Source organism: Hydra vulgaris, chromosome 01 (assembly GCF_038396675.1).
Source record: "Hydra vulgaris chromosome 01, alternate assembly HydraT2T_AEP".
NCBI classification, from domain to species: Eukaryota; Metazoa; Cnidaria; class Hydrozoa; order Anthoathecata; family Hydridae; genus Hydra; species Hydra vulgaris.
In genome coordinates this window covers 29,849,830-29,876,184 of record NC_088920.1, presented here as the reverse complement: position 1 = coordinate 29,876,184, position 26,355 = coordinate 29,849,830, and the positions used below count along the sequence as shown (strand labels likewise).

Here is a 26,355-nt window from a genome sequence, read left to right as displayed (position 1 = left end):
TTCCCACCCTTATTATGCATTTTCCTTTCAGAATTAACTTTTATGGAAAATAGTCCAAATAAGTGACAGTTTGTTTATAACTTTGTGACAAGCACTTGTTTTACCAAGCCACAGATACTATTTATAATACAAATATTACATTAAAATTATCATAATTTAAGCCTAATAATTTATTTGATGTTTTAAAAAAATTGTTTGACAAATCGTTTTTAGCTGAATAAAATGAGAGAGACTGGGGAGGGGATGAGTTGTCTATTTGTAAAAAATTGTAGAGGAGCTTAGAATTTGCATTAACCCACCATGGCCGACGACACAGGTTTCGAAGTGGGGAGGGTGGCGGGCACAATAGTCAATTTCTAAAAAAAGTTCCCTATATCCTGAATTTTCTAAATAAAAAAAAAGAGCCTTTAGAAAAAAAGTGAGTAAGGGGGGGGGGGAGGGGGCACGTGCCCTGGCGTCGTCGACCCTGCCCACTTTATTCACATTCAATAAAATTGCAAAAACGAAAGTTTTCATCAAAAATTTTCCCATATAGTACTATTTTTCACTTTGGGTTTCCCTTTCCACTTGCATGATTATTTTATTAAATTAAAAAAATATTGTTGACACTTTTTAGTATGTAGTTGTTCACTTCTTTAGAAATAGCGTTTTAGTTTTGATGTCTCATTATTAACTTTATAAAATAAAACTTTATAAAATTATAAATTTTGTGTTAATAAAATTTTTTATTTTGTGTTTTTGATCGAGACTTTTGATAGCGTCTCCGCTATAAGAAAGTATGGCGGCGTCCAACCCTATAAAAGCTGTCGAACGTGACAACAATGATGAGGAAGATGATATTGATGCATTGTTAGATGGTAGAGCTTTGATATCTTTTAAGGTTAATTTTTTTATGGTATAGCGGGTATTTTAATATCATTTTCGTCTGTGATGAAATATCTTTTTATAAACAAAGTTCTTTAAGGTATTTTTTTCAACTTTTCTTACCACAGCGTACCCCTCAATGAATTAAGTTAAATAAAAGAAACAAATATCGTTAATGTTAACAATATTATTATAACAACGGTTATTAACAGTTACAAAAATCTTTTTTGTTTTAAAGAAACATCACTTATTATGGAATTAAAATTTTGTGATATTTTAGTTATGTAATCAAATTAGCGTCGATATATAATGTATATTTTGTAAAATAAACCTTATAATAAAGATTGTGATGTTTTCTCTTGAAATAAGCTTATTTAGTAAGCTTTTCCTTTTTTTTAAGAATGTAGTATTGATCTTAATCATGTCCTAAAGTTGTCTACATGAATGATCAGAGTGGGTAGGAACAATGGGCTGAGCAGATCATTTGTATGGTACAAACGGCAAAGCAGATTATAAAATCAGCTAAATTCTTATTAGAGACATTCTTTTGGATTTCAAAATAAGCTGAATTCTTATAAAGAATCTGCCAAATAATTTGTCAGAACAAATGTTTGAATTTTTGTATTGTGATTTGCCAAATATGCTATGAAAAACAATGCACTCTATCTTGAAACATAATGGTAGAAATAATCAATGTAGGTACAATGTGTCATGTTTGATTGAAGGTTGATAGTAAAAAAGTTACAACTTTACTTTTTAACAAAAAAAAATTTGTGCACAAGACTTAAATCTCTAAGCTATTGGTTTTTTATAGGATGAGCTTTTGAATTGGATTGCTTTGTGCATGCAATCTGCCAAATTATATGGTACTTATAAGAATCCAGCTGGTATTATAATCTCTGCCATTTGTACCGTATTAATGATCTGCTCAGCCAATCTGCTTTGCCAATTGCATTTACGTACTACTTAAGCGTAGGCAAAGCTTGTAGCTTTGCATACGCTTCATACAAGTCATGTTTCAGATTTAATATTTGACTTCAAATTTCAAGTTCGCTTATTATATTCCACCCTACATTATCATCTCTCAAATAATTATGTCAAGCAATTTTGCAGATCATTTACAAAAATTTAGCTAATTTTATAATTCAGTCTGCTGTTTGTACCATATAAATTATCTGCTCAGCCAATCTGCTCTCCTTTGCTGATTGTACCTACCCATTATAGTTGTATTGTACAGTTAGTACAGTATTCACATTCAATAGCAAGTTGTCCAATTAACCATTTTTATTATTTGTTTACTTATTTTATCAATGTGATTGCATCAAAGAAATAATTTATTTTGCTGTTCTCGTGTTTTGTGTGTGACTCTGGTATAAATATTTTCCAATATAAAGGGCGATAAAAAATAGTTTACTACAGATATGCAAGATATATATTGCAATTATTAAAGTAGGAGATGTGTCTGATATAAAATAATATTTTTTATTATGTTAGTGATGCTGTGCAAGTTTTTATTAATTTAATAAGTTTAAAACGAGTTTTTTTTTAATTTTTACTTTTTTAACATAACTGAAATAAAGATCGAACTGACTGGAATCTTTTATTCCCTCTCAACGATTCCAGGTCAAGCCTCACTCTTCTCTATGGTTTTCCTCTCATTGTGCTGCTGCAATTGCCAATCAAAACCATTACTTCCATATCTATCAGCAAAATAATTCTCCAGAAAGCAGACGTCTGTTTATTACTGCTAGAAACCATTGTAAAAAGGTTTTGTCTAACGCCAAAGCTCGCTATACTCAGGTTATGAAATCTTGTACTTCATCACAAAAATTAGGCTCTCATGACTTCTGGAGAATCTTTAATAGTATCAATAGTAAGGGCAAATCTGTAATTCAAGCTCTCTTGTATGGTTCAGACTTTGTCACCTCACCTAAAGACAAAGATGAATTATTTGCTAAGAACTTTTCATCAATATTATCTCTTGATTCCACTAGTTGTGTTCTATCTGATATAGCTGTTAATTAGGTTGATCCATTGCTTGACATTTGTATTATTCCAGCTTCTTTATCTAAAGTGATTTCCTGCTTAGACTCTTCTAGAGCTTATGGCCCGGACAACATACCTGTTATAGTCTTGCAGAAGTGTTCTCCAGAGCTATCGTCCATACTTTAAAAACTATTCAACAAGTGCTTATCAGAGTCTTGTTTTCCAGCCTGCTGGAAAGCAGGATCTGTTATCCCTATTTTTTAAAATTCTGGAGAGCGATCGAATTCGTCTAACTACTGTCCAATTAGTCTTCTTCCTATCATAAGCAAGGTTTTTGAATCTTTAATTAATAAACACTTAATTTCTCATCTTGAATCTAATAACTTACTTTCTGATCATCAATATGGATTTCGATCTTCTCGTTCTACAGCTGATTTGCTAACAGTAATAACCGATAGGTTTTATTGTGCATTAGATAAAGGTGGAGAGGTTAAGGCCATCGTCCTTGACATTTCTAAATCTTTTGATAAAGTTTGGCATGCTAGTTTTCTCCATAAGCTTTCTTCTTATGGTGTATCTGGTAACATCTTTTAAATTATTGAATCCTTTCTTTCCAATCATAGTATAAAAGTTGTCCTCGATGGACAGCACTCTTCTTCTTATTCTGTATCTTCAGGGGTTCCTCAAGGTTCAATCCTTAGCCCTATACTCTTTTTAATTTACGTTAACGATCTTCCAAATATTCTAACATCTTAGGTGGCATTGTTTGCTGATGATACTATCATTTATTCTTGTCATGATAAGAAGCCAACACTCTCTGATTTCTTGGAGGGGGCATTTGAGCTTGATAAGGATCTCATTCTGCTATAGCATGGGGCTCACAGTGGCTGGTGAACTTTAATTCAGATAAAACTCAATTTTTTTTAGCCAATCGTTATCGCAACAATTTAGATCTTCCTATATTTATAAATGGTAATATACTCAATGAGTCATCTACCCTTCATCTTCTAGGATTAACTCTTACTTTCGATCTTTCTTGGAAACCATATATCAAATCCGTTGCAAAATTAGCATCTGCTAAGGTTGCATCTCTTTATCAAGCTCGACACTTTCTTACTTTGGTTTCTATTCTCTATCTCTATAAATCTCAAATCCGGCCTTGTAATGATGCCCTTTCTCTTTTAGACAAGGTCCAAAAGCGCATTGTAAACAGAGTTGGACCTGCTCTTGTAGCCAACCTCCAACCATTATCACAACCTCGTAATGTTGCTTCTCTTTCTCTTTTCTAAAAATACTATAATGGTCACTGCTCTAAAGAGCTAGCGTCTCTTGTGTCATCTACTAAAATTCATTCTTGTGTTACTCGTCATTCAATTAAGTCTCATCCTTTTTCTGTGACTGTTCCTAAGTGCTCCAAAAACTCTTATTTGTCTTTTTTTTTTCTTTGAACATCAGCCCTTTGGAATTCTCTTCCTTTATCTTGCTTTCCTGATTCATAGAATTTGCAATCCTTTAAGTCGTCTGTCAATCGTTATCTTGCTCTACAATCTTCATCTTTTCTCTTCCAATAACTTCCAACTCTAATTAGTGGTTGCTTCCAGCCTTGTTGGAAGCGAAGATGTTTAAGAAAAAAAAAAAGAGTAGCACTTTTGTTTTATTGAAATGATGTATTTTCTGTGTTCTCTGTGTTTTTTTGACTTCGAACCAAGGTTTTTTGTTATTTATTTTACTTATAATTCTATCATTGCTAATATAGAGAATATTAGTAGCTACCATTAATAGTTTGAGAACATTGAAAAAATCCATTGACATTTGAACACACACTTTCTAATTCTTGCTCATTTCATTTGAACAAGAGTCTAGGATCTTTCTCCAACACCATCTAAATATTATATTGCAAAGATAATTGGTTGAGTAATTTCTTGATAAATTTATTTTTAAAATATGATGATGGGTCATCAAGTGAAAAGAGTTTCAGTATCATTATTACAGTTTTCAGACATGAGTCATATAATCTTTACCCTTCTCTCTAGTGTCTGAACAAATAAGATATGTTTTGCAATTATTGTTGTTGAAAACGACGTCAGTAAACAATTAAACAGTGTTCCTACTCCACAGTGCACTTTGTACTTCATTTTGGAGTTGGCCAATATATGCCATTCCAAAATCGACTTGAACAGCTCTTTTTCCTGCAATCCCCATGTTTTTTTCAAATTCAGCTGCTTGAACTCTTTTTATATGAACATGTTTCTGAAATTTTGATTAGGTAGATTGTAATTTCTCTATTACTTCTCTTTTGCACACATTTTTTGATTGTGATTGAAGACATCAAGAGTCGTTTTAGTCCACTGCTGCTTCATGACTTGCTCTGCTGGATTTATATTTTTTAGGGATTTTTTTACTTTGTTTTTGCATTGCAGACAGTCTCAAAGCCAACAAAATGAATTAAGTGACTCTGGCCAACAGAAGTTTTAACCACCATGAATTATTATGGCTGATGCCTAATGCGTTAAGTAATAAGCAAACTTACATTAGTCTGCAGGTATTTCTTCTAAAAGAAATATTCTTTAGACCTTAGTTTACAAAATGTAAAGAAAATCTTTACCTCTCCATAGGTTGATTGAAAATTAGAGAACCTCTTAAAAATATTGTCAAAAAAATATCTTCTTAGCATTTTTTTCTTTCCATTTTCCCTCACAGTAGTTTTATCTTTTATTTGGGCATTGTGAAGTCTATGTCTGTTCTGTAATAAAAATCAATTAACAACTTATTCTTTTCATTAATATCACTTTAGCGGTGTACCCTCCAGTTTTTGTCCCAGTCGCCAAAAGGGCGACTGAAATAGTTTTTATTTCTCATTTGAGTCCTCCTCTATGGTAATCAGTAGTCCGGTATAATAGTTTTTTTTTTTTTTTGTATTTTTTCTCAGTTGAAAATATTGAAGAAAATTTTTTTTTTATGTCCAACTACTAAAATACATCTAATAAGAAACAGTTTAATTAAAAGTAAATTAATTAATTTAAAAAAAAGAAACGTTATAACCTGTTTAACAATATTGTCAAGTAATTTTAGTTACAAAGAGATATTGGTAAAGAGATAACTATAAATAAAACTTTTAAAGATTGTCATTTTTGCTGTAGTCTGTTTCGTTTGGTCAATATCTGTTTTGTTTTAGCATTTGGAATTGAAAGAAAATGTAATGTTAAAACTCATTTTAAATTGAGAAGAAACATGCTTCAAAATCCAAGAACAGCGTTTAAAAAAACGGGACAATCACACTTTGAAATTTAAATTCACATGTTGGCTTCTTTTAATTAAGTTTAGTAAAATTATATAACGCATGGTAGTGTACTCATTATTAAACAAAGTGTTTGCTACTTTAAATGCTTTTTTAAGTTTTCTTTTAAATAATTGCAAGAAATAAAATTTTCATAGATCCAAATATGGTTTTATTAATAAACACACTTTTGTAAATAACAAACTGCCGGGCTACTGACAGGCATTTTTCTTTAATTTTAAATTGCCCTTAGAGAAAGCAAGTCATCCTGTGCCACCGGACGACCATGAGGGTACACCCCTGCACTTGATAACTTCTTTTCCTTTTCAATTTTATTATTAAGAATAAACCCAACATTATGTGCCAGACTTTGTACAACTTGGCGTTTTGCTGGAGATTTTGACAGCGCTCTCATATATTTTGATAAAACATTTCCAAATGTCTGACTGTATTGGTAAGGACTGCAATTATTTAAACTTGAAGATGTTGATTCATTTATTTGGTCTTTAATTTTTTGTCTGCTAATTTGGTTTCATGTTTATTTTTTTTCTTTATATAAATCCTTTTCAGTGCTGTTCATTTTTACAACTTTTAATTTTCTTAAATCTTTTTATTTTCTATAGGGTATTCTTTGTCAGCTTTTTTTAGCTAAAGTTTTCTTTAGCTAAAAAAATCTCTCAGGTCCAGACATTTTAATTTTTATTATATTTTAACCTAAACTTAAAACAGGAAATTAATAACATTTACAAAGACCTGTTCAAAAATCAATTATTTATAGAATTATTTAATTGCATCTTTTCAAATAAATTCAAACTGAAAATAACTTTCAAAATACCTATATGTGGTTGTTTTCTTGTTGAATTTAATGAAGAAAATTGAGATTAATTTAAAAAAAAGTAAGTTATATTTATGTTGAAGGCATTTATTTAAAAAATACTTTTTATCATATAATACGATTTTGTTCTAATCCAAATCAATTATTAATTTTTTGATTTTTTGAATTAATATTTTTATATTTGTAATGTCATAAATATATGATTAACTGTGAAACTATGTTATGTGTGCGACCAATCTTTTTTGATTTTTTTTTTAGGTATGTTACTACAATATCATAATTTTTATTTTCATTTTGTTTCTTTAATACTTTTGCTCATAACTAAAAATATTTTTGTTTTTTCAACACTATTAGCTTATAACTAAAAATATTTTTGCTTCTTTAACACTTTTTGCCTATAACTAAAAATATTGTTGCTTCTTTAACACTTTTTGCTTATAACTAAAAATATTTTCTTCAATACTTATGTTTATAACTAAAAATATTTTTAAAAAATGTGTCTATAACTCACAAATTAAATTTTTCATTGTTTTTTGTTACACATGTGACATCACAAAAATGGTACTTACTGAATTGTAATATATATGTATAAATATTTTTTCAAAGCTAGATTTTTTGATCACACCTGATTTTGGTGTGAGTATCTTGTACATATATAGCATTAATATCTACTTAAAGATGTAGTTACTTATGTATTATAAAAAAATAAATTTAAATGCCCTACATAATGAATAAATTTAGAATTTACATGATGACAATGTGCTAATGGTATGTTCAGTTGATTTTGTTACTTGTTCATCAATATATAAATATTGGAGGTATACAAAGTTTAAATTAAAGAAAGATGAATTTTGAATGTTACTTCAGAACCAAAAAATTTGCAATTAATTTTAATTGTTTTTAATTTTTAATTTTATTTTATTCACCTCCCCAAATTTGAAACTTTAATGTGCTCAAAACTGCAGTGCAGTCTCCTTAGTTTTCCTACCTCTACCTCTGTTTTTTTCTCCTAAAACTTCTAACCCCAATTCCCTAATGATACCTGCTGGTACCCAATAATCTGGATTATTATACTCTACATGCCCAAACCACCTCATGCCCAATCTCCCTCAAGCCACTTTATCAGATACACTAATTTTCCCCAATCTTTGTCTAAGATTATTGCTTTTTTTTTTATCTTTTAGTGTCAGATAGTACATTCATCTGATCCTTGTTCTTTTTCTTGGCTTCACTTAATCTTAAGATAGCTGTCTTAAGATTGAGCTAGGAAAAAAACTTCTGATCAATTCTAAAGAAAAAAGTGCCAAATCCTCTGACAGTCAACAACATTGAAATGATACTTATATATCATTTCAATGTTGTTTAGTAAACATATTTTAATCGCAATGATAATGATGTGCATAAAACATGTTATATAGTCAAGTCATAAATTTGCTATATACTTATATAAATTTTAATCGGTGCATTTTTAAGTAATCATTGCACGTTGGTCCAGTACCATGCCATAATACAACAAAAAAAAATTTGTTTTATAAAAAAAACAATTAAAAAATTAAATTATATATGTGAAAACGTGATTTAAATTTTTAAGGTTTGTAATTCGAAAAAATATTTATCTAAAGAGGGTTTGAGGTTCAAAAATTAAAGAAATTCACATTTTCCAGTCAAAAATCGATTTACCAACTTTTTTACATACTCACTCCTGCCAATGTCATAGATAAATCTTTTTTTTTTTAAAACTCTAAAAAATCAATATAAAATAATTTAAAATATACAATTTTATAGGCACAATTAATCGTATGTTTAACACTTTTTTATCATAAATTGTTTGAAAATAAAACTTTGATCAACCAGGATAATTTTGGCCCATATTGATTTCTCAATGTTATCTGAGCTACAGTCAGATGAGGTTAACCGAAAAATTTATGACTTTACATTGTTTACTTAGGTGTTTTTGTTGTTTATTAAGATCTTTTTATCATGTTCTTTACTCTGTAGTATTTCTTGCTCTTATTATCATTTCAACCAAACAATATACTTAAATAATGGTATTGCAGTTGGTGGAAGGACTGCATTGTATAAAATTGTTTTATTAGTAGACTTGAAGACAATCACTTAATTAAGTTGTTAACGAAAGCATAACGCTAAACTTTGTGTTAATGAAAGTTAAAATATGTAAAATAAGATGTGTAGGCATTGTATTTTTTTCTGACCTAATGTAACTAGGTTATTTTAGATTTAAAATTTGTCAAATAAAATTGCCTAATGTTCCAGTATATAAATTTTTTGTTTTAAAATTATTTCCAGATGCTTTAAAAGATTTTAATAAGCCTATTTCAACATCCTCATCTACAAAACCTAAAACAGGCAATGATAAAATAGACAATGATCCTTTATTTAACTTGCTGCATAGTGATGATGGCATGTTTGATGTGGTTGGAAGCATTCAAGAGGCTTTAGAAGAAATGTCGAAGGAAGATCCTGCTCTTTTTGAAGAATATAGGAAGTTTCAAGAACAAAATGGTATTTAAATATTTTTAATAAAAGTTACTTAAAGTTCTTGTATTTAAAGTTTAGTTAAGTAAAATTAAAAATTCTTTCTTTTTATTTAGATATTTGATTAAAACAATTTTAATAAATTGTAATAAATAATAAATTATTCTACATGACAAACAATTTATGTTTAATTTATTTGGTTTTTTTAATTTACTTATGAGTATTTTTTATAACTTTCCATTTTTTAGAAGGATCCATAAATTCTAGTTTTGATGATAATATTGCTAAAACAATGGAGGAGTTGACAAAAAGCTTTCATGAAATAGGAGTAAGTAAGAAAACAATTTTTTTTTATCAAATAAATAATTAAAAAAACCAAATGTTAGTTAAATAAGTTTCATAAATTGAAATATATTTTAATGTATTATTTTAATTATATAAAGTAGTTTATTATACAGTTAAAGATCTGACCACTCAAAAAAATTTTATAAATAATTACTTATAAATATAAAATATGCACGCTGGCAACATTAAACAGTCATGCGTTGCTTAGGTGATTGCATAATTATCAGCCAATATAAAAATGTCTTATATACTCTTTACAGGGCACAACAAATCAACAAATGTGCAAACACTTAATAATAAAAAAAGACAGAAAAATGAACATCACATTACTTTACTTTTGCTTAAGCAATCATTGGCCTTTGCCTAAATTTTTCAAAAATGAACACATTACTTCAGCAATTTTCTTTCCAAATAAATCATGAAGTTGGTTTTTATTTATTATAAAAAACACATATTCAGCCCTCAGAATTAGAAAAAAATGAGGTCGGCAATAATTTGCTAATCTTAATTTGCATGAGGTTGACAAAAAAAATTTGATACAAAGATTTTACCATAAAATATAGAAACAAGGTGAGTAATTTTTTGCTGACCTTAAACACTTTAGGTTGGCATTGCTGAATTTTGACCCTAATTCCAAGGGCTGCATATTTACAATGTAAAACAATCATTTACTAAAATTTAAAACAGATTTTTAAGACTTTAAAAGAAACTATGTTAAAACATGGTTACTTTCTTCAATAGCGTTACTTTTAAGTACAATAACTAAGTACGCTATTATACGAAGAAAGTAATTATGTTTTAGCATACTTTATGCATGCGTTACCAAAAGTTTTGCTGAAATATATATAGTTTAATAGAATATATAGAATTATTATGTTTATTATAGTTTTCATTTTTTGTTGTACATTTAACAGCGCCAATGATATATTTTTATTAAATTATTATTAAATACTTAATATGATATCATTATTTTTAAAAGTTTTAAAAAAGGAAATGTTAAAAAAAAATTTGTTTCATTTTTAGTTCCTTTTATTTTATTTTCTTCAAGTTTATACGTTTTTTTATTAGTGAATAAATTTAACAAACTAAATTAAGAAAAATTTACTATTTAGTATCAATGGATAACAATTTACAGTAATTAGGTCATTGCATATTATCATTGAGGGTTGCCCATAACGTACATTTACCAAAAATCAAATGCTTTTTTCAGATCCCTCCTCCCTCTAATTTCCCTTAGATACTTTATATGACCACAAAGCCCTGGGTTTTGGAACAGCATTCCAACTTTAAATATATATATATATATATATATATATATATATATATATATATATATATATATATATATATATATATATATATATATAAACAATTATAAAATGTGTTCTACAAAATAGAGTGCTCAATGTTCTTAAAAGAACAGAGCAATTATAAATTAGTAGAAAATCACTTAACAAAAATTGTAAAATGAGAAAAGTTTTTGTTAAGTGATTTTCTACTAATTTATATATATATATATATATATATATATATATATATATATATATATATATGTGTGTGTGTGTGTGTGTATATATATATATATATATATATATATATATATATATATATATATATATATATATATGTCTTTATATATATATACAGTTGTAATTCTACAAATTAAATGAGGGAGGGGGGTGCTTTGTTTGTTTGGCCGAGAGGTTAATGCAAGCGGTTCCATGGCAGAGATCCAAGATGGTATCGCAGTCAAGTCATAATTTACTTTTTATTTAAGAAAAAATTTGTTATAATGACAAATCAAATAGAAATAAACTTTAACTAGGGCAGACATTTTTTCAGGCACCCCTCTTTAGTAAGTTTGTAAAAAAATGAGTTTTACGCGAGATGAGTAATATTAAAAACAAAGCCTAAAACCCTGAGCCAGGGCTAGGCCCAATTGGGGGGTCCAGAAATCTTAGGGGCCTTTTTGCAAATTTAAGAACCTTTTTTTTTAGCAATACCTAGCGGTAAAAGCTTGAGGATTTTGTGGCCCTAATCATAGGTTTTTAGGGGACCTCTGACCCATTAGTCATGGCATTGCTAAAACCTGTTTTTTGTGGACTTAAAAAAGGGGTTGCTTGAAATACAAGTTTGCTTTACTCAGGGCCAGTGTATAAGGGGTGGCATGACTCCCTTATATCATATATCCTTTTACGTTGGAAAACTAGGATCTTTAGTCAGAAAAATAACATTATTGGTTAGCTAGCAAATTATGAAATTATATAGTTTAACTTTTTTTTTTTTTAAGTTGTTATTTATTCAAAAATATTTAGTTATTAACAAGTACTTATTATTAATTAAATTGTGATAAATTAGAAAAATGAAGTAGGTACTTTTAGATTAAACCCTCTCCTCCCCCTCCCATACGCTTTTGTACACTATTTGAAGACCCCACCTCCCCTTTACCGCATCCCTCTCTTCCCCTATAAGCATATATACTTTATGGATGACCCCTTAATTTATATGCACTTTGTAAATGCGTAAATTGTTTAAAAAAACAAAAAATTGATTAAGTTTAATAAGTATCTTTGATATACCTAATAGCTTATTAACTAGAATAAAAATTATTTGAAAATAAAACTCCCTTATATGACATATATCTCTTAAATTACACGTTCACCAATAAATAAAGATATGAACCTAAACGTTCATTAAAAAAGAACAATTTGTCGCGCCCTGCTCTATATAGAGATTTTATAAGATATTGATGTATATACATAAAAATCATGTGTAATCTTTAGTATTTTAGAACACAAGTACTTTAACTTAGAACTTTAGAACTTTTACGGAAGATAGCAAGTCTGAATGAATGATTCTGCATGTTTCAAGATGCAAAACAAAAATATCATTCAGAGCATCAAGTTAACAGATGACATAAATATATGAAAATTCAATGTTCTTTTCCCATGACGATTCACCAGATTTAAACCCCATTAAAAACCCTTGAGTAAAATTGAAAGCAGAAATTTGTAACCAGAACCCAGCCTTACTAGTTGAAAAAAAGCCATCAAGTAAGCATAATCTCATAAATTAATGCTTAAATATTATAAGTCACTTTTTGCCTACATATCGTGAAGAATAGAAGTTATTTTAAAATTTGAGGAGCCCAAAGTACAAAGTACATGTTTTATAGTGTTCCTTTATTCTTTTATGTTTCTTTTTTAAATTAAATTGTTTTCTAGTTACAAATGTACACTATGTAGTATAGTGTCCCAGAAAAATTTTTTTTTTTTGAATTTTTTGATGCAGTCCCTCTTAAAAGTTTCTTTGCAGTCTCTTAACAACCCATAATTTTTTTTTATGGCAATTGAAAAATATTTAGGGGTCTCTCAAGGGTCTAGAATTTTTGTGTAAATGGGCAATAGCAATAGAAAATGTACCTTTTTATACTCGTTTGAACACAATTATAGACAATAATTTATTATACAAAATGGCAACAAGGTTTCAATTGTTCACTCTAAAATATAACAAATAACTTCTAAAATCTAAATGTCCACAAGATTGTCACAATTGCATTTGGAAAAGTCTTGTCTGTGTTTTTCAACAACCTGAAGTAGAAATTGTTTCTGTTCTTCATTCTTTGTTATTGCTGCATTAAAATTTTGGATGAAAGCAACGCCCCACTCAGCACAATCATTAACACATGGTAAGTTATTGACAAGTTGATGTGCCATCTGATAGGAATGGTTTTCGTGCCACTCTTCCACTGGAGTATCGAGAAAGCTATCATCAATGGCAGTAACTAGGAAGAAACTTAGAGAAATGAGTAATTCCGCTGTTGTTTTTGGAAGAGACTTGAGCAAATGCGATCCTCAATCACTTTTCATTGTCGACACAAGCTGGGTTTTTTCTTCAGAAAACATATGCTAAAAGAACAAGGAAACTGTTGCTAGCTCTTGGCTGAGGTACCAGGAGTGACGCTTCATCATCTTTAAACCTTTTGTCTGCAAAGCATCGTCTTCATACGTAAGCAGCCTTTGAATCAATAGAATGTCATTCAATGGTGCATCAGCAATGGCTCGACTTGAAAGTCAAGATTGAATGTCGACATTGACAACAAATCTATTAAATTTCTGAATGCCCTGTAATTCACGAGCAGTCAACTGTATAACAGCTTCATTACCATCAAAAAGCAATTCTATCTTCATTGCATAAATCGTCTTGGCCATCCAACGTGCTTTGTGAACGGCAGCAGGCTTGCGAACTGGTGCTGCCCCGGTGCATTTTAAACCAATCATATAAGCCGCGAGTTGGAGAAATTTTCGATAGTTATCTCATGGATGGCTGAGTTGAAGCTGCTCAGCAATTAACTCCTTCAGATTGTCACTTGCACTCACCAATGGCACTGGTCGTGGCATAGGCTGACGGTGGACCAACTCTGACCATTTCTCTCGGAATCTTTTAAAAATCAAAATATCCAGTCCAGTTGATGGACCTAGACACACTCCATATGCATCAGACAACAACAACTCAAACATGTGGTGGCGACATGCCATCCATAGCAGATTGTGACCGAGAGTCTACTCCAGAAGAGTGCAGACTCCACTCAGTCTGCCGGTATTTTAGGCTGTTGTGTCAAAGCACATTCCAATGACTTGTTGATCGCACTGCCATGGTTTGAGTTGGTCAAGAAATGCCTCCGATCCCACTTGTCCTGTTCCAGAAATCAACTTTGGTACTCCCAACAGTTTAATATTTCCATCAACAAGTGAAGAAACAAGAACTGCCAATCTATCAACTTGGTTGGTGTCTACTCCAGTGATGTCAGGTAGTAGTTTGCCATCTCAATGAATGACGGACTTACTAGGTAGAAAGTCATCCTTGATTTCTGTGCAGCTTCACAACGAAAAAGCTGTCGTTGACGATGGACTGTACTTTTTGAAAGAACAACAGATGTCGTTTAGCATCCAATTTCATTAACCATTGATGCAATTATCATTATTGATTTATGAATGCTGATGTTTGTGCGGTCTAATACAGAAGTCATCACACCAGCACACTTGGGTTGCTTGGTCGGTCTATCATTAGTTGACAACAAATTCATCCATAGATTCTTCATCATCTGAGGAGCTCAACTTCGATGATTCTGCTGTTTCCTCATCTTCATCTTCAGTTTCCACATCTGCCTGGATTAGTTGATGTCCTGCTGAAGCTGCTCTTTGCTGGAGTACTAATCGTTCTTTATGTTTTGCTGAACGCTTATCGCAGAAAAATATTTTATTGTCCACAGATCCAATGCATCCGGTTCTAGATTCATTCTGCAACTTAAGAAACTGTCGGTCTTCCTCATTCTTGATAAGGTTGTCAGAATCAGCATGACTGATATCAAACAAAATATCCAGCTTTTCATTGTATTCATTTTGGTTCTGTTGATCCTTAGCATTATTCCTTAAACGATTTTTCATTAGTTCAACATGCTGTGAGTAAAGATCTTTAATCTTTTGAACAATATCTGGTTTGTGTCGAACCGGTAATCTCGATTTCATCCAGAAGGGCAGTAGTTGGTCGTGTAGTTGCTGTGCACTTTGAGCAACTGTCAGTTTCTGCTTCCTCTGGAAGTAAACAAAATTCTGCATAACATCACGACCTGAAGGAAGGCAAGATCCAGTTATTATGTCACGTGGATGGCCAATCAACCAGAGCATGTCGGTACTTCGAGTTGTGTTAGATTTACACTTTGCCATTGCTCCGCAGTCTTTATTCTACAATAAAAGTAAAAAACTTGTAAAAAGTAAATATATAATTATTTTTAATTGAATAAAAGGCTGGGTAACATTTTAGAAAAAAAAGTACTTTGGTCAATTTTTTCCCCATTTACACAAAAATTCTAGACCCTTGAGGGACCCCTAAATATTTTTCAATTGTCATAAAAAAATTTAGTTGTTGTTGTGGGACCATTAAGAAACTTTTAAGAGGAACTGCATCAAAAAATTCAAAAAAAAAATTTATCAGTGATAAACATGGGACACCCTACTATGTAGTACAAAAATGGTTTTTTGCTATAAATATTGGGTCGTTAGATCTTTTTAGCCAGAAATGTATATGTAAGTTAACCCAATAACAGCAGTAACATGGTTATGATCCAGGCAAGTCGATGTAGAATGTTTTAAGATACAAATATTAAAAAAATTTATATATATATATATTTTAAGATATTATTTTAATTTGTTGTTGTTGTTGTTGTATTGTTTTGTTTAATTTTTTTTAGACAACAAGTGGTGAGGATGGCTTCGAAGAAATTTTTAGACAAGTTAAAACTGAAATGGGAGCTAATGACAACATTTCTGATGAAAGTGCTGAAAGTTTTATGAATATGATGCAAGGAATGATGCAAAATCTTTTGTCTAAAGAACTTCTTTACCCATCATTGAAAGAAATTAAAGAAAAAGTAAATATACTTAATTATTATAGTTGTTGTTATTATTATTATTATTATTATTATTATTGTTATTATTATTATTATTATTATTATTATTATTATTATTATTATTATTATTATTATTGCTAACTGTCTACTCATATGATATGGGTCTTTTCTACACTGACCATTTCTAAACTTATTCTTAAATTTTAGTAAATGGTAGAAAAATAGTTCATTTAAAAATCTTAGTTTTGGGTTAATGATTAAATATTCTATGCTTAAAAACTACTCATTTTAAACTTCTAATAATAAATGGGGGTAAAGAACTCAAATTGATTTTTTTTGCTCCTTTCCGCATATTTTTAGCTTATAAGAACCTTCTACCTACTAAAAACATCTACCTACTTTACAAGAGAAAATTCTTTGTTGTGTTAGATGCATAGATTTACCTGATTGATTGCATTAAAACTTTAATAACATAAATATGACAAAACTTTCTATAATATTGAATATTAACATTATATATATAAATATAATGTTAATGTTCAATTTTAATGCTTGCTTATTTGCTAAAATATGCTTCATGCTTAGTTGCTTTGCTCATTATTAATTTATATATATATATATATATATATATATATATATATATATATATATATATATATATATATATATAAAAATAAGAAATTTTTTTTTTTTTATTAATTGATAGACTGCCTGCCCCAACTAAACCCTCAGTCGATGTGGCAGCACTCCCTTGCGGGTCAGGCTAAAAGATAGTAGATGTAGCAGCACTCTGTTGCGAGTCGGGCCATTTGTCAGTCGATATAGCAGCACTCCCTTGCGAGTCAGTCTATTTGTCAGTCGATGTAGCAGCACTCCCTTGCGAGTCAGGCTATAAGATAGTCGATGTAGCAACACTCCGCACACAATTTACAGTAAAAAAAAATAAAAATAAAAACATTTTATTAAAAAAATTAAAAATAAAAACATTTTATCAAAAAAAATAAAAATAAAAACACTGTTTATATTGTTAAAAACATTCAGAATGTTTTTAAAAACATTCTGGTCAATTAAATTTGCGTTTTTGTGGTTTTTTTAAAAAACGATTAATTTGTAATTAAATTAATGGTTTTGACTTTCGTCCAACACGCTAATGTTGGACGAAAGTCAAAAGTAATTAAAAGTGATGTATGTGTTGGCGTAAGAATCATTTCTTTCCTTCCGTGCTTCCCAAATGCAACAAACTATAGAACTATATATATATATATATATATATATATATATATATATATATATATATATATATATATATATATATATATATATATATATATATATATATATATATTAAACATTTTAAACATTTATTAACAATATTTTAGTAAATTTAATTTTAGTAGTTATTAATGTTTTAAATAATTAGTAATTATATGTTTAATTACTTTAAACAAAATTCTGATCAATATTTACTTAACATAATATTAAATTGCATAATATTTTTAAAATTAACAAAATAGTTTTAAGTCTTGTATTCAAGTTAAAAACATAAGCATTTAATAAATGTATTTATTATTATTTTAATTTTAAAATTTTGATTTAAATATTAGCAAATCTGTTTATTTAACTTTTACTGAAGATTAATAATTTTTAAAGTGATTTTAAGGCGCCTTTTTAATTAAAGATAATTAAAAAAGAGATAATTACGGTAAACATAATTTTAAAAATGTTATATTTTTTTATTTAAAAGCATATTATATTTAAAAAATTATTTTTTTTAACCATTAAGTAATATTAAAAAAATCACATTTAATAAATAAATTACATTTACTATGGGTTATTTTAAACAGATCTTAATAAAACTTTTATTAGGTTATTGTAATCGCTATTTTTATTATTTTAAAAAGTCAAAAAGAATGAGGGGGGAAAAAAAATTTTCTGAAAAAAATTATGTTTCCTTTTTTCGTTTTCCTCATGTAAACTAAAATAGCAACCTAAAGATCAAAAGTTCATTCATTCAAACATTAAATTTGCGCAATAGGTGTTAAGAGTGAAGTTTTTTACTTTTGTTCATTTATTATCATAACAGTAATAACAGTTTACTCTTAATTACCAAAAAACAAAAGGCAACTTTACTCTGAATCGATTTTTTTAAATCATTTCATCTTTCGAGAAAACAAATTTTTATACATTCCATTGTTATAAAATTTTGCAACAAGTTTTTAATATTAAGTTTTGTAACAACATTCATTTTTTAAAAACTAATGTTTAGTTAGTAATCGAAGAACAGTTACATCATGTAATTACGTGAAAAAGCAATTTCTTTTTAATTTGTTTTATTGTCCTGAAGGTAGCTAAAATAAACGTAAAATTATTTATATACTAATGCATTTAAAACTGAAAAAAAATTTTCTATTTTTTCCTATAAAAAGGCTAATTAAAAATTAAAAATAAAAATAATTTTTGGGCGCTTTTATTTGGGCACCCATACCGCTCCAGCAGTACTAAAATAGGTCTGGGTTCGTCCCTGATAATATGGAATATTATTAAACGCTGTAAATCATACAATCCTGCATCAAAAATTTGTAAGCTTTGTTTAAATGAGAAATTCGAAACATTATTTTACAAAGGAAACAATCTGTTAAACAAAAGAGGCAAATTAGTCTCTAAATGCAGACACAAAAATAAATTTCTCCTTTCATTATTTGATAGCAGAGATTAGTTTTCCATTATGTCTTCCCAATCCCCAAATCTGATTTTTTGAAACAATTCGCATCAGCCAATGGTTACCAAGACCGATGTCGATACCGATACATTGGCTAAATGGCCGATGTATGGGTGCACTCCTAATTAATTTGCAATTAGCAAAACATCATTTGTTAAAAAACAACAAAATATATCTTTTAACTAAAAAAACAAATTTTATTATATACAATTACAGTATTTATATATACAAAGTAACAAAACATAATATATAAAAATATATTAAAAAACATTTAACAACATCAACAATAAGTAGATAAACAAATTACAAAATTGCAAGATGTAGTTAAATGTTTTGCCACCACTCTTATTTCATATATATATATATATGTATATACTCTTATTTTATGTATATCTGTATGTACTTTTATTTCATGTATATGTGTATGTACTCTTATTTCGTGTATATATGTATGTACTCTTATTTCATGTATATATATAAATGTACTCTTATTTCATATGTATATAAGTGTGCTACGCTTCTTAAGGTTGTAATGACATCTATACGTAAATACGTATATGAAAGTTAATCCATCTTGCGATAATAAAGGTAAAACTATAAATATATTTCAAAAAAAGAAGTTGATTTTTTTGACTAAAATATTAAAATTCAACTTATGAGCAACAAACATTTTATAATAAATAATAGAATACAATTTTTTATAATTTTTTTTTGATCTTAAAGCAATTTTTTATTCTAAAAAGTTGCTTTGAAAGCAAAAAAATAACCATTTGCACCTTTTCTGTATTCTGTATAGAGCTTATAAGAGATTCTAGAATAGTTTGTTTTTCTCCTAAACGCATATTTTCAATAACTCAGTGGTTTAGTGCCCTATCATCAGTATCGTTTCAGAAGAGTTATAATCCTCCCTTAAGTGTAATAAATGTTCTTATATTATACACAATCCTGTATATAAGTGATACATTTGCATATAACAAATTTGTTTATATATAAGCATAACTTTGTTGCTATGCAATAGAGCTGTGCTTATTTAGAACAAAGAGTTATAATAAAGCTGGAGTGAGAACGAAGTAAAAATATGTCATTTTTCAAGGAACAGTCTTAGTATTAACATGATTTATTATGATTAATTAACATAATTTTCAATTAAATACTGCGTAATTATCATAGTTTAAAGTTAACGAATCACATTCTACTAAAAACTATCCATTGATATTGTTTCAAAAGGTAATTAGCAATCAAAGCATTACAAATAAAAGATAAAAATTTAGAAAAACTTGTAAATGTTTAGCGTTAGTTTGTTGTCTTTTTTTTTTTTTTTTTTTTTTTTTTTTTTTGTGAAACGAAGAACATAAGTAAAATATAAGATTTAAACAGTTATTAAAAACTTATCCAGTCATCTTTTAAAAAGTAGTCCTTTTCGGTTATAGCTTTCAAAGCTTTACAAACTACATTTAAAAATTTTGGACGGGCTTATTAAATATTTTAGTTAATAAGTTTCAGACCATAATTTTTTTAGACCATCCACAGTTTATTAGTACTTATTACCTAAGCACATTAATAGCAGTATCTCTCATAACATGCGCAACAAATTTCTCCCGTTGTTTTAATGTTTTTAGAAATTTTAGGCTTTTTTAAAAGTTCTCCCTCTTTCCTTTGTAATAGTATATATCTTAATACATCTTATGCATATAATAAACTTTAAACAGTTCTTTAAAAATAGTTTATTTTGTATTTTAAAAAATCAAAAAAGATTTAAAAAAAAAAAAATATGCAAGCATAAGGATTTGAACCATGGATATGCACTTCATAAAACACTGCAAGCTAATCACTTTGGCCACTAAGGCGTATTGTTCAATTTATGTGATTTAATAATCTGAAAATAATGGACCTTAGCATTAGACAGTACCCTTTTGCATCAATTTCTAGCTATAATCAAATATGTTTTTTCTCCAGAAAGTTGTTCTTATTATAAAGATAAAATAAATGATTAGAAGTAGAAATAGCTTAAAAGCATTAAAAGGGACACCTTCCATGTGCAACATGGCACTTTAAATATCAAATTTTACAGCTGTTAATGGAATCAGCTTCTCTAAGAGCTACCTCAGTGTTTGCAAAACCTTTACACCAGTTTGCCTCAGAACCATTAAACTGAGTTTTAAAACATTACCCTCATCAGAAGATAACTAAAAGAGTTGCATAGCTACTTACAAGGAGGGGGGGGGGTGCCACTTACTTGGCACTAACAAAAATATATGTGTGGAGTAAAAAAAAAATCCACAAGTCAAAAGGTTCATCATTCTAAAGGTTCATCATTCATAGGCAGGAGAGAATAAAATACAGGTTTGCATCTACGCCAGCCTATTAAATAATTTATTAGCCTATTAAATAAAATAAAGTTTGGCATGCTGGTCTTCTCCATAAGCTTTTTTCTTATGGTGTATCTGGCAACATCTTTAAGATTATTGAATCCTTTCTTTCCAATCGTAGTATAAAAGTTGTCCTCAATGAACAGCACTCTTCTTCTTATTCTGTAACTTCAGGGGTTCCTCAAGGTTCAATTCTAGGCCCTATACTCTTTTTAATTTACGTTAATGATCTTCCAGATATTCTGACATCTAAGGTGGCATTGCTCGCTGATGATACTACCATTTATTCTTATCGTGATTAGAAGCCAACACTTTCTGATTGCTTGGAGGGGGCATTTGAGCTTGATAAGGATCTCACTTCTGCTATAGCATGGGGCTCACAGTGGCTGATGAACTTCAATACAGATAAAACTCAATTTTTTTCAGCCAATTGTTGTTGCAATAACTTAGATCTTCCTATATTTATGAAATGTAATTTACTCGATGAGTCATCCACTCTTTAGGATTAACTCTTACTTTCGGTCTTTCTTGGAAACCATATATCAAATCTGTTGCAAAATTAGCATCTGCTAAGGTTGCATCACTTTATCAAGCTTGACACTTTCTTACTTTGGATTCTATTCTCTATCTCTATAAATCTCAAATCCGGCCTTGTGTGGAATAATGTTGCCATATCTGGGGCGGATCTTCTAATGATGCCCTTTCTCTTTTAGATAGGGTGCAAAAGCGCATTGTAAACATAGTTGGACCTGCTCTTGTAGCCAACCTCCAACCATTATCACATCGTCATAAGATTGTTTCTCTTTCTCTTTTCTACAAATACTTAAATGGGCACTGCTCTAAAGAGCTAGCGTCTCTTGTGTCATCTACTAAAATTCATTCTTGTGTTACTTGTCATTCAATTAAGTCTCATCCTTTTTCTGTGGCTGTTCCTAAGTGCTCCAAAAACTCTTATTTGTCTTGTTTTTTTCCTTGAACATCAGCACTTTGGAATTCTTTTCCTTTATCTTGCTTTCCTGATTCATATAATTTGCAATCCTTTAAGTTGTCTGTCAATCGTTATCTTGCTCTACAATCTTCATCTTTTCTCTTCCAGTAACTTCCAACCCTAATTAGTGGTTGCTTGCAGGCTTGTTGGTAGCGAAGGTGTTTAAAAAAAAAAAACTAAACCAAATGAAAAAGGGTGAGAGGCTAGTTTTCTATATACTCTTTAAGTCTTTGCCTAGGACAGTAGTCTGATGCAATTAGCATGACCAAAATGAATATTTTTTTATTGATACACTATCTCCAGCCTCTACTCAACCAAGTCCCCAAGGAAGGTTGTGTTTGCAAGTCAGAGTTAATTTCTCTAAGCATTTTTTCCAAGAAAGCAGGCATGAGTCAGGTTGTACTGGATTGCATGGTACCATTAGCATAGTGTTTCTATGGTACCAGTAGCATGGTGTTCCTGATGATTTAGATTTAGATTTTTAATGAACAAAACCAAAATCTCGGTTGATATATATAATAATTACTCAGTTGATATATGTACTAATTAGTCTCTATTAATGGCTCTTTCATTATGATGTTATTGACATTTCATTCTAAGTTGAGTGTGCAAAGATGTTTGAATATAGTAATACCAATGTTTAGAAAACTTTGTTAACCTTATAAAACCTAAATCCAAATGTGTTTACTTGTTACATTTCTATTATATTTGTTAAAATATTTAAACGAATTTATTAAAGTTTTATTATTCAACATAAATAATAAAGTTGTACAAAATAATATTGATTTTTCAATTTAATTAAAAATTTATTTTTTTTTAAATTGATTTTTTATTATAATATATTTTTTATATTATTAGTATCCTGATTGGCTTGAAGCTAACAGATTGAAAATTTCTTCTGCTGAATTTGAAAATTATGTAAAGCAGGAAGCTATTATAAAACAATTATGTACACTGTTTGAGGAAGAGACCTCTTCTGATAGTCCATCAGTCAAGAAAATAAGAATGGGGAAAGTTGTTGACCTCATGCAGCAGGTATGATTTTTGAATAAAAGTTGTTTTAATAGAATTTTTTGAATGTTAACTTTGAATTAGGAAAAATTTTTGTTGTTAATTTGTGAATGTTTATATTTAATAAGTTTAAGAAAATAAAAAACATCATTTCTTACTTCTTTTTTTTTATATATATATAGATGCAAAAGTATGGTCACCCTCCTGCAGATATGATGTCCCAAATGGTAATTTTTCAATTATCTATATGCTTATGTTATTTGTATTGCTTTAAAATGCTTAAAAATTATTCACTCTTTGAATAAGCACTTTCTCTTGAATTTGCTCCTCTCTTGAATTTGTGTTTCTCTCTTGAATTTGTCTTTCACTTTTTATATAGTTGGATACCCGCTGTGTTACTGAAGATAAATATTTAAGAATAACATAAATTTAGATTATATTATAGGAGACCTGTCTTGATTCAGCGCTTTTTTTTTGTCATTAAATACTTAGAATCTTTCCGAAAAAGCTTTAACAGAAATCTTTTTTTGTTATTTAAAATATTAGAGATTTTTGACAATACATCATTGGTATTTCGCATTATGAATGCATACTATTAAAATTGAACATATTCACGCGTGAACATGTTTTATTATAAATATTAATAACCAGTCTTTATTATTATTTTTTATTTATTTCAGTAAGTTCTTGGTGTGGTTAAGGCGATTTTTTTTGCTTCAGGTTTTTTTAATATTTAAAGAAACTTTTCTTTTTTATACACAATTTTTAAAACCTCTTTACTACCCGTAATAGTGAATCTAAAGAACACCATTTTGGAGTCTTTAGATCAATTCCGCTCATCGGCGTTAACATAAATTTAGTTAAAATCTTTTGAAAAAGCTCCTTAATTTACTACTGATCCTAGTTCTAATCGTTTCTGACGTATATTAACTATAAATAGTTGTCAAAACACATTACTTCTGTCAATTTTCACAAAAAATACTAGAATTCCGACCAAGGAAGAGCTTATAATTAAGAAAAATTGCCATAAACAATCAGAACAGATCATATTGTTAAACTATAATGTTCATTTCACCTAAAAAACGTATTTATTTAAAATATTAAAATTTGGAGAAAGCGACTGTGATTTTAGGAAAAAAAATTTAAAAAAAAGAGAATCTTCTGTCTGGGTTTTTTTGCTAATAAACATTTATATTTTATGATACCGCAAAATTTATAATTTTACTTTTTTTTTTGTCTTTTCATAATTCACAGACCTGATCATTTAACGTAAATATGTCGTAGTCAATAAAATATACAGACGCTATAATATTATAAAATTGCCTTTAAACTACACCGAGTTTAGTTTAAAAAAATTTAAAAAAAAATAGAATTAATCGATATAAATTTCTTGAATGTCGCACAATAGTTTTAATAAAAAAAAATTGATAAATTTTGTTAATTTAAATTTAAAGTGTTTTAATTAGGTTTCTTAAAAATTAGTAAAAATTTCAGAAGAAAAAAATTTTTTTTTTGAGTCTCTAAGCTTTTTTATAGGATAATTATGTCGAAAAATATATACATACATACATATCTTTATTATACATACATACATATCTTTATTATACATACATATCTTTATTATTTGCTTGTAAAAGCAACTGTTTATTGTTATATAACAAGTTTATTTTTCATTCTTTTATTAGAGTGACGATACTGCGTCATCTTGCAAAGACACTCCTGGATGTTCGATTATGTAGTATTGCAGTATTGTAATTCTCTAAATGAAAATGAAGAAAATTATGTGCAATAAATAGCATTAAGGATATTAGATACCATTATGTTATCTAGATACCATTGCGTTATCTAAAATATGTATTCGTCAATATAGTCACGAAAAATAAAGAATTAACTAGGACTTTCATATAAACTATGAATTTTTCGATATCTAGTAATTTTTTTATACTGACAATTTTTAATGCTTTAATTATTTTTTTGATATTGTGAAAATTATTATTTGTCAAAATAATAAAATAAAAATATTTTCTTCTAATAACTAATGATTTAGCAGTTAATTTTTTTTGCCACAGTCTTCTTCAGACAAGAACATGTCGACGTTAAAAGGCCTAACAAATGCATAACTAAATTTTATACTTATCACAAGTTGAGATCTGAATTAATAAGAAGAAGAAGACTGATTAGACGATGGTTTAAGAGGGTAGAACCATCTCTAGTTTTAAAAGTTGGATAAAACAAGATTTTCTGAAGAACATTTATGTAAGAAATGTTGTTCACAAGCAGTAGAAGATTTCAAGTGTTCTGTTGCTTAACAACTTTAGCAACAAAAGCAAGAGTGATTTGGATGTCTAACAATGGATTAACTTGTTTTAGCAGACCAATTTTAGAGTCTAATTTCTGAGATAAAATACGAGGTTTAGTAATCTAAGAATAAATAACGTCAGACAGTACAAGGTGCATCGATTTCTTTTGCAATGATAAAAAGACTTGTTCTTGTGGAAAAGATAAAGAAAAGGAGAACTCGATGTAGAGTTAGACTTGACTTAAAAACGAAGCGAAGGAATGAAAGTTTTCATGCCTGTCTGAATCCAGGAGAATATGATAGAGGCGCGATTTTTGGCAGATAAACTAAAGACCGTCACAATATGAATTTCAGCCAGCCATAAGGTAGTAGTAAGAATTGCGATAATAGGGTTAATATGATGTAAAAGAAGTACAAGATAAAAGTTTTTATTCACAGCATGATCTCCTAAAGGAGAACAAGAAGAAACTGAGCACAAGCTAGAGTCAGAGGCGTTGAGAGTCATTGGCAAGAAATTAAGGAGTAAAGTAAGTGATTGGGATTTTATCGAAAATGAGTTTATGTCATTAATAACAACATTTTTGACTAAGGGATAAAGAGCTTAGTTAATTTGATCAGAAAAAATATCAAAATCAGCGTAGACTCTTTTAAGAGACATTTGTATTTATAAAATCAATTTTTGTTGTTAGTTTAGCTATTGTCTACGTTTATATTCTCTTTTAAAATTATGAGCTATATATTACTATTAAAATATTCC

The 26,355-nt window shown here is 28.9% G+C and overlaps 1 protein-coding gene across 1 annotated transcript; it reads left to right on the top strand.

Moving 5' to 3' along the window:
• The first annotated feature begins 724 nt into the window (after window positions 1-724).
• LOC100214473 (peroxisomal biogenesis factor 19) lies at window positions 725-25,338 on the top strand. The gene is made up of 7 exons (XM_065787870.1): window positions 725-857; window positions 9,270-9,485; window positions 9,707-9,786; window positions 16,054-16,233; window positions 23,147-23,323; window positions 23,482-23,526; window positions 24,985-25,338. The coding sequence occupies exons 1-7, from the start codon at window positions 779-781 to the stop codon at window positions 25,036-25,038; spliced, it is 831 nt and encodes a 276-aa protein (XP_065643942.1). The 5' UTR covers window positions 725-778; the 3' UTR covers window positions 25,039-25,338.
• The last annotated feature ends 1,017 nt before the right edge of the window (window positions 25,339-26,355 follow it).

Excerpts from the sequence above, each read along its gene's own strand:
- LOC100214473 (XM_065787870.1), top strand. The coding sequence starts at position 779 with ATGGCGGCGTCCAACCCTATAAAAGCTGTCGAACGTGACAACAATGAT. Across the intron at positions 9,486-9,706 it reads GAAGTTTCAAGAACAAAATG|AAGGATCCATAAATTCTAGT; the intron begins GTATTTAAATAT and ends TCCATTTTTTAG. Across the intron at positions 16,234-23,146 it reads TGAAAGAAATTAAAGAAAAA|TATCCTGATTGGCTTGAAGC; the intron begins GTAAATATACTT and ends TTATATTATTAG.